The 9,665-nt window shown below is 39.5% G+C and overlaps 1 protein-coding gene across 1 annotated transcript in view; it reads left to right on the forward strand.

Annotated features, from left to right (window-relative positions):
• galt (galactose-1-phosphate uridylyltransferase) overlaps positions 1-8,377 on the forward strand; it is a 30,721-nt gene extending 22,344 nt beyond the window's left edge. Inside the window, exons 9-11 of the mRNA XM_038733204.1 lie at positions 548-631; positions 7,087-7,241; positions 7,460-8,377. Coding sequence (XP_038589132.1) covers positions 548-631; positions 7,087-7,241; positions 7,460-7,555 — 335 coding nt within the window. The 3' untranslated portion in view covers positions 7,556-8,377. The remainder of the gene's footprint in view (positions 1-547; positions 632-7,086; positions 7,242-7,459) is intronic.
• Positions 8,378-9,665: the final 1,288 nt, after the last annotated feature.

A 9,665-nucleotide genomic window follows, 5' to 3' on the forward strand; every position in this document is an offset into this window, starting at 1 on the left:
AGTTTATATTACCCAATTTATAATATCCAATTGATTTGAGTTGTTGCTATAGATAGAACATATTAAAGAAAGATTTCATGGTTCAAGCTTTTTATACTTTGCAAGCTTTTAATAATTAATCAGTTATTAATTGTGGCAGATGATTAAATAAAAAAGTTGCTACAAGTTTAAATCTCTATTCTGATGCTTTCTATCTGTCCAGTGTTTGAGTGTGAGAAACTTGTTTGTTTGTGTGTGTTTATGTAACTACACACTGTTTTTCTGTCTCTGGTCTGTCTGACTTATTCCTCATGTATTCAGGCATTTCTTTTATATTTAATTTTCCCTCAAGAATAATAAAAGTTTCATCTTATTTTCAATTTACAGCTTTTTTAGTTGTACTTTTTTTTTTGGTTTTTACTCTTACATGCCCTCACTTCAGCACCCCATCCTCATGTCATTCATTATTAACAATACTCAATAACAAACATCGTCTTTCTCCCTCCCTCCCTCTCTCCTCCTGTTTTTTCCTCCTGTTCTCCCTCTCTTCTGTCTGTCTGTTTATCAGGTCTGGCTGACATTATGAAGCGACTGTTGACCAAGTACGACAATCTGTTTGAAATGTCTTTCCCCTACTCCATGGGCTGGCACGGTAAGACAAAACGTGGGAGAGTTATAAAGAAGAAAGTTTGGTATAAATGTGTAGTGTTGTACCAAATTAAACAGGATTTACAATAGATTAAGATGGGCAAGATGCATTAAGAAGCTTCTGCACCATACATCAAGATTTTCTTTACACCCTTTTCAGTCCTGTCTTTTAACACTGTACTTTTCTTCTTCCTTCCCTTGCTCCTTGAAGAAAGTGTTCACTCTATTTTGTGCTGTTAACGTCAGATCAATATAATTTTTCATGAAAGGAGGATTCTCTGCACCATCTTGTATGCATTAGAAGAGACTGCAAATCAGTCAGTGTGCTCCATTTTTCCCCCTCTCAAGCATAATTTCACATTAACTCATGTCATGCACCAACATGTTATTAATATCACTTATGAATATTGATTAGCTCGGGCAATGTCATGTTAAAAATGTATGTATGTAAGTTGCAGTGTAAGTTCCCTACAGGTTAGACAACTCTTGCATTTCAATCATCTCCGCTGTATTAAATTGACGAATGAGAAACTCTCAGCTTTGATATCACCCCACTTATTATCACTTCAATGCACTCTCAAGACACATCATGATATTTAATGTTTTTTTTCTTACATTACCACGAGGGAGAGCAGGAGTTCTCACAGATAAAGGTAGCACGGGGGTCAGAGAAAGACTATATGGTCTTCTCTGTTGAGCAGCGTGGTGGCCGCGCCTTCCATACTTAAAGGGAAAGCCACATGTCTTATTTTAGATTTGTACATGAGAAAGCAGAGTCAAGCATTTTTAGAAAGCTGCACTGACTGAACAGATGCCAGGAAACAGTTAACAAAACCAAAACAATGAGCTTAAAGATGCTAAACACTTATATGTATAGCTGAGGGGAACTGCAGAGTTGGGCGATAATTGTCTGTGGATTCGTCACCATGATAAGTCACACACATTACACACAGTAATTTGATCAGTTGCAAATATGAAAATATTGATTAGAGTAGCTTTAATTTTATTTTACCATACTGAGAGGTTTTAATCTCTTTATTTTGCTGGATATTTTACACTCAGAGGAAAAGTTTCCAACTTGGATGTGAGATTTGTTAGTCTTTTCTCGCTTTTCTTTCTTGCTCGACTTTTCTTCCAAGAGATGACTCACAAATTCACACCCCCAGGGAATATAGTGAATAATCATTTTAGACCAAATGCATGAATGTTTTGCTTTTGTCTGCTGAACTTTGCTTGGGCTCTGGTGCTGAGAGAAGTTGTAATCCTGTTGAGAAATGCATGAGAAGTAACTGAAGCATCAGATATGTGCATTTTACACATCTCTAGCTTTATTTTTAATCTTAATAATTAATATCGGGATTCATAACAATATTTGATTTTTCCAAGAGATTTTTCCCAATCCAATCAATTTCATACACACATCTACAGCATGCCTCCAAATAATTTATTCCAATGTGTCTTGAAAGAATTCACATCTGTTTGATAAATTGTCTTTTAGTGCTTCAGAGGCAACATAATGTGAGCGGGAAATGGTATACAGTGGGATTATAATGGCATAAGGAATTGTATAGTTAGCATAAAGAGCATCACTTAAATGAACATCAGTAAAGGCTTGGCGTGGTGAATTGGAGATAACGTCAGCCAATTCCCATGACTGTGATTATAGCGATTTAAACATTGTAAGATAAAATACTTCAGACCAATCTGCACTACACTACATTGTGGCGAACTTTAGGTCGCTGTTTTCAATGTTTATTGTAGTTTCTCATCCTGAACATTTTCAGCTGCACTCATTTTTCACTGTTGTGTCTGGATCCTGCACCCATTCTCCTGTAGTTCCCATTATTTTTGCATCATAGCAAAATACCACAGTCAGAGGAAACAAAATAACCAGCAACAAGACAGCCAGCAAGTGAATAAGCACACAAACATACGCACAATTCTGGGAAATGTCACCTTTGCAATAGGGGACAAATTACCTTTTCATTTTGACAGACCATGCAGAGGGCAAAATACATTTGCGTAAATCTCAGTCACTTAAATCCAAATTAAATCTATTTTGAAATAACTCGCCTCACAGCAGTTGTGGGTATAAATCTTCTTTTAACTATGGCCAGGCGAGTGTTGAATTGGCTCGCTGTGAAGAAGCAGCTTGAACAAACACACAAACGACTCAGGCTTTGTACATAAAGGTGTTTGCTGTCAAGACAGCTGTTCCTCTTGTGCATCTAAAGCGTCGGCTGATATTTGTTCTGAGACAGTGAGAGAAGTACCTATTGTGACAAATGTCAGAGAAACACCTAGCAGCCGGTTCGAACTGGAACAAAGGTTAGCAGAGTGCAGCGATGCGATGAGTGATATGTGACAGAAAGGAGAGCAGTGTGGTCATGGCTGAGTGGTTAGAGTGATCCTTGTATAAGCTAAAGGTTGCAGGTTCAATCCCTGCAGGAGCTGTGTTCCGCTGAGTTGTTTCAGAGAGAGGAAATATCACTGCTCACTGACGTACATTTTTCGGAATAATCTGAAAGCATAAACACTACAGCAGGGTTATCAAAGTCTGAGACTGTGGGCCTCCCCTAAGACAAAGCTTGGGAAAAGGCCCCCTTCACCCCAACTTAGTTTACTTGCATTCCCATCATCCTCAGCTGTGGTGTCTATTTAGTGCTAATTGGCACATTTTAGCATGCTAACACATTAAACTATGTGGTGAACATGGTACACATTATACCTGGTAAACATCATCATGTTAGCATCGTCATTGTAAGCATGTTAGCACGCTAAAGTATATTATATCATATAAAGTTAACATTTAGCTCAAAGCACAGCTGACCCTACTGTACACACAGCCTCTCTAGCTGCTAGCATGGCTGTAGACTGAGTCTTGTTCAGAAATAATTGAATAGTGTCAATATATCACCACCTGAAAATCTTATTCACAGGGGGCAATCTACTCTACTAATAGTCATTGTCTTTTTATATTCCTCCAATTCCAAATTTTGGACTTTTTGTGAACAGCCTCAGGCCAATGACAAGTGCTGTGTACACAGTCTTACTAATATAGACTAACAATTTAGTCTACAGGAGCCCCATAGTCAGAAAGTGACTGAAATTTAGCCATGATTATATCATCTCAGATCCAATTCAGAGAATAAAGTGCTAAAGCTTTGTGAGCACCTATCCAGTCTGTTGTTGAGAGCAGTGAACAAAATGGAAGACATGAAAGACAGTTTAAAAAAAGAGAGATGATGCACTCAAACTGTGGAGAAAAGGACAGAGGGCATGAGAGGACACAATCTTCGACTCACTTTTCTTCTTTTTGCTTTATCTGATATTTATCTTTGAAGTAAAATCTCAGTGTAAAGTTGCCTATGGTGAAAGCTCCTACAGATCTTGTGTTAAGTTTCGCTTTTGATCTTCTAGTCCGTTTTATTTCTTAAAACGCATAGGTCATGTTACAAAAGTGTGTTGAAGGTTATAGGCAGGTAGTTCACGTTATTCTCTGTGGCAGATTTTTTTTTTTCTGGACAAGGGGAAAAATGGGGGGAAAGACATCTGTCAAAGAAGGTAAATACATTTCCAAGAATCACAAGTGAGAATTATCTTGAACAATGTAATAAAACAATAAAATTTGGCCTTTATAGTATATGTGGTAATATTACACACACGCCAGTTGCACACTACTTCCCTTTTTTTCAGACTACACCTACTACTGTAATTATCTGTATAATATTACAATTTAGTTTATTAGCGCTCTCCTATTTCTCGTTATTTAAAACTGTGAAAAGAGTGAGGGGAAAGTGCCGAGAGTGAGAGAAGCTGAGAGAGAGGAGAGAGAGAAAGACCAATAACGTGGTGAAACAGCAAAGTTTTTTATCAAATGCAATAAACTACACCACTACCCATGGGTCAGCTAGTGTGAATTTAGGCTTGAAATTAAAACCCTATCACTTCCCAGTGTTACAACAAGTAGCCCACAATATTCACTGCCAAAAGCAACTTCATCATCCTCTGACAATGTGGAATTAGAAAAACGTAAAAAATAATAACAATTTAAAAAATCTTATAAGATGTTAGTGTTACTACTTTCCTATTGTTTTTCCATTGTTCATCTTGAAGTTGATAGACTACTTCCAACAGTTTTCATAAGTGGTAGAAGAACTTTTAACTCCCAAAGTAATGATGTTATTTTAACTTTATCAAGGGGGATTAAGGGAACAGAGCCTGCTGAGATTATAATGGATGTGCTGTAGCTAACATACAGTGTGTGTCTGTCACACATACACACACACACGCAAACACACTGCACACAGACACTGACCACCTCACACACACTCTCATCCACACAGACCTGGCCCACATAATGAGTTGCGTTATCTCCCCATCTGTGTTTGTGCTTTATTTTAGCTCATTTAGAAGCAGACAGCTTTTATTTAGGGCCAGGCTTATTAGTGGCAGTGTGGAGATGGAACTGGTTGGATGGTGTTCGAGTCACCTGGGAAATCATGGATTAGATAAAGCTACCTGCTTATTCCTTCAGGAGGAAAACACGCAACACATTACTGACCATGTTAACTGGCTAGATGAAGGACTTGGACACAGAGAGGGACATACAGACATGTAGGGACACCGAAAGGGTACAGATATAATAGGGCTACACACTAAATAATGAATTACAGTACATAGCATTGTAACATCCTGAATAAATGCCTATGCTTAATAAATGTTAATAGATTATGCTTATCAATTACCAAATACAAAGTGAGTGAACAGAAGAAAAATCTAAATCAAATCAATATTTGATGTGACCACTCTTTCTCTTCAAAACAGCATCAATTCTTCTAGGTACAAAGTTAGGGATTTTGTAGGCATTTCGTCAGGTGTATAATTAAACAATAATACCAAGTGCTGTTGATCACCAATTCAGTATGTAGGTTGAAACACAATTAGTTAGTAACTGAAACAGAAACAGCTGTGTAGGAGGGATACAACTGGGTGAGGAACAGCCAAACGCAGCTAACAAGAGACTGTTCAATGTCAAAAGCCATACACCATGGCAAGACTGAGCACAGCAACAAGACACAAGGTAGTTGTACTGCATCAGCAACGTCTGTCTCAGGCAGAAATTTCAACGCAAATTCCAGATGTGCTTTCCAAGGTGGCGGAACAGCCACCAGGGGCAATTCGGGGTCCAGTATCTTGCCCAACGGACACTTCAACATGCAGCCTGGAGGAGCCGGGGATTGAACCGCCAGCCTAAACATACAGTGAAAGTCATTAAGAACTATCTTCAGCGTAAAGAAGAACAAGGAGCCCTGATTTCAACAGAGTCTGTCTGGGATTACATGGAGACAGAAGAAACTGAGGCTGCATAAATCCACAAAGGAGCTGTGGGTAGATGTTTGGGCCAACCTACGTTCCGAGCTTCTGTGTACCTAGAAGAATTAATGCTGTTTTGAAGGCAAACGGTGGTCACACGATTTGATTTTCTTCTGTTCACTCACTTTCCATTTTCTTAGTTGATAAATGTATTAACATGTTCACAGCATTTTTCCCACAGTTGCCTAAAACCTTTGCAGAGTACTGTACAGCATCATTATCTCAATGTGGCAACTGTTATTGGCCAGCCCCTATTCAAGAATAATAGTTAATTCTAAAAACATGTATTCTCTTATGTGCTCCCGCACATTCAGCAGACAAAACACAGATCCAAAAACAATTAAAAGTGGGCAATTGTCTACTAATAGGAGTATCCGTCTCTATTCATTGCTTATCTGGACTAATGTATTTTCTTTGTTCTTCCCTTTTCTTTTCCCATCCATTAGTTTCCTTTATGTCGACCTGCCGTTGTCTCTATCTGTGTGTGATCAGCCCCCATTGTCAGGAAACTGACTCTAAAGGAAAAGCTCTTACTGTGATTACAGTGTCTCTGGGATCTTTCTTTTTCTTTTATGTTTTTAGAAGTGATGCTTCTAATTCTGACCACCTCATTACCTTCCACTAAGTTCAGAAGGCAACACAGACAACAAAGAAGCTATTTAAATCTTAAATACAGTTACAAATCACTGTAAACATATGTTTGGTAATGACCCTCTTGAGAGAATTTAGAGAGTTGTGTAATAACGCAATTTTTCACGCAGTAATCTGCAATCATGAAAAGACTCACGGACGGTGACAAATTAAAAGGAAAGACCTAAATAAAATAAAAAAATTAAAAACATGATGATTGCAGGTGCTTTCATAGAGGGAACGAGGGGTCTCTGGAAGGTTTTATGGGGATGAAAATGATGAAGTCATATCATTCACGGTCACCAAATCAGGTTGTTTGGGATGCATGCAGCTGTAACATAGAAGTAGATCAGATCACTTTAGAGGCTGAGAGGTGCGGGTAACACAGCCTCTTGCTGTGCGAGTAAAGCAGGTTCTGTGTCTTCAGTCTAGTGTCTCCCTCTCTTTATTCAGGAGCCCCAACTGGCCCCCATTTAAAGGAAGACAACTCCCACTGGCAGCTGCATGCTCACTACTACCCTCCTCTGCTGCGTTCAGCTACAGTTAAGAAGTTTATGGTTGGGTATGAGATGCTGGCCCAGGAGCAAAGGGACCTCACCCCTGAACAGGTGAAGAATGTAACCGCTTAATACAGTAGTAAATAGGACAAGTTGGGATATGATATTAGGGGCTTTAATTTCATCCATGGCCATCAATAGCCTATCATCAAAAGCTTACCTTTTTCTTTAATTATAATGTAAAACCAGGATTGCAGTGGATTTGCTCTCTGTCCCTGCATTTGAATTTACAACTGTGTAAAAGCTGCTGTGTTCTTGTATTTTTTTAGGCTGCTGAGAAGCTAAGGAACCTACCAGAGGAGCACTACAAAACCAGAGGGAACCAGGAAAAAGGAGGAGGTAAACAGGAAGTAGGAGGAAAGTGAAACACTGTGTGTGATTACATTAACCACAGTATACTTGATACGATATGATACTGTATGTAACTAACTTCTCTGAACTGGTGCAACCTGTTAAAGTGCCTTTGCAAACACATATTTAAGAGATTCTTACTCGCACAATATCCTGTACATGGATATATTGTTAATACATTTGTATGCACACAAAGCTGGTACTAGTCTTCTTACTGCAATTATGAAACTGACTTCAAACACAATGTGCAATGGAATCCTTTCTCCATGTTTTAGGGAGATAATGAGAGAACATTATTCTTTTCTTCTCCACCGTCCCTTCTGTTGAATGTACACAAACTTTGTTTGTTGTTTGGTAATGTGGGAAACCTTTCAACCACAAAGCTTTTGATTCCAACAACACAAAGAGTTTGTTGTTTTGTTATTTTGTTTCTTGTAAATGTTTTTACGTGGAAAATAATTGAATTCGTTAGCAGTTTGACAGCTTTCAGCCTTAAAGGTGCGAAAGTAATGATTGATTTGCTATATCTGTGAAGATTCGCCGTCATCCAGGTCAAGGTTATCCAAGGAAGGTTCAAATCAAGGGCAACTGGACATCTTCAACCAAGTCCAGTTGCCCTTGAATTTATCCTTCCTTTGATTCATTTGACATATAAAATAAATTAATTTACCAATGCCATGTTTCCTGTTTACTTAACAGAGTCAGTATTATCCTGAATTAACATCAAGTTTTCTTCATGGCAATCTTATTAGGCAGCTCCAACAGTGTTTTTTAACATGAACAATATTCAGAGTTTGAAATGCTTAAAAGACATCGATAATAAAGCTGGAACAGAATGTTTGGTGTATGGGGGTTGTTTGTTCACTAAGCTACTGCTGTCACCTGCAAATGGTGTTGCAAAATGATGCGGAATGACAAGTGTATCAATAGTTAATTAATGAACGAGGGAAAAAGCATGCTTTTGAATATTTCAGCACCATGGAGAGAGACTGAGACTGTGTGCCTACTTTGACAGGGCCAACATGTTAACGGATATGTTTATTATGCTCAAAAAAAAATAAGGGAACACTTCATCACAGTATAACATCATGGATCAGGATATCAATCTGTCCAGTTAGGAAGCATAAGTGATTGTGAATCAGTCACTTGTTTTGGTGCAAATGAAAGTGACAACAGGTGCACTGGAGAGGCAACAGCAAGACAACCCTTAAAAAGGGAATGGTTTTGCAGGTGGTGCACACAGGCAATTACTCTCTCCTTATCCTTCCTGAATGCTTTTTTCTTGTTTTGCGTTTTGCTAGTGTCCGTGGACACTACTGGTAGCATGAGGTGATACCTGCAGGCCATTCAGGTTGCAGTAGTTCAGCTCCTGCACAAGTAGTTTAGCTCTACCAGTACAGTCTCAAGAGCATGGAGGCTGTAGAAGGGCATCAATCCAGCAGCAGGACCGGTATGTGCTCATTTGTGCGAGGAGAAACAGGAGGACCACTGCCAAAACCCTACAAAGTGACCTCCATCAGGCTACTGGTGTGCATGTTTCGGAACAAACTGTCATAAACAGACCGGACAAGGGTGGCCTGAGGGTCCAACATCCTCCAGTGGGTTCTTAGCTCACAGCCCAGCAACGTGCAACTCGATTGGCATTCACCAGAGAACACCAGAATTGGCATGTCTGCCGTTAGCGCACGGTTCTCTTCACAGATGAGGTTCACACATGTGATAAACGTGAAAGAGTCTGGAATTTCTGTGGTGAACGTTATGTCGCCTGCAACATCATGATCAGGCGGTGGGTCAGTGATGACCTGGGGAGGTATATCCTTAGAGGGTTGCGCAGACCTCCAGGCGCTATCCAACGGTATCCTGACTGCTGTTAGTTACCGGGATGAAATCCTCAGTCATTGTAAGAACTTAAGGTGGTGCAGTGGGCCCTTTGTTCTTGCCTGGCCTCATGTGACCAGAGTGTGTAGCCAGTTCCTGTATGACGAAGGCATTGATGCCATTGACTGGTCCTAACATTCACCAGACCAGAATTGAGAAGCTCTTGAACATTACAGTATGTATCGTGCCATGTAGCACCATAGACTGTCCAGGAGCTCACAGATGCCCTGATCCAGGTCATGGAGG

The sequence above is a fragment of the Micropterus salmoides genome, unplaced genomic scaffold (assembly GCF_014851395.1).
Source record: "Micropterus salmoides isolate LMB-PRFRI ecotype aquatic unplaced genomic scaffold, ASM1485139v1 Ms_hic_scaffold_20, whole genome shotgun sequence".
NCBI classification, from domain to species: Eukaryota; Metazoa; Chordata; class Actinopteri; order Centrarchiformes; family Centrarchidae; genus Micropterus; species Micropterus salmoides.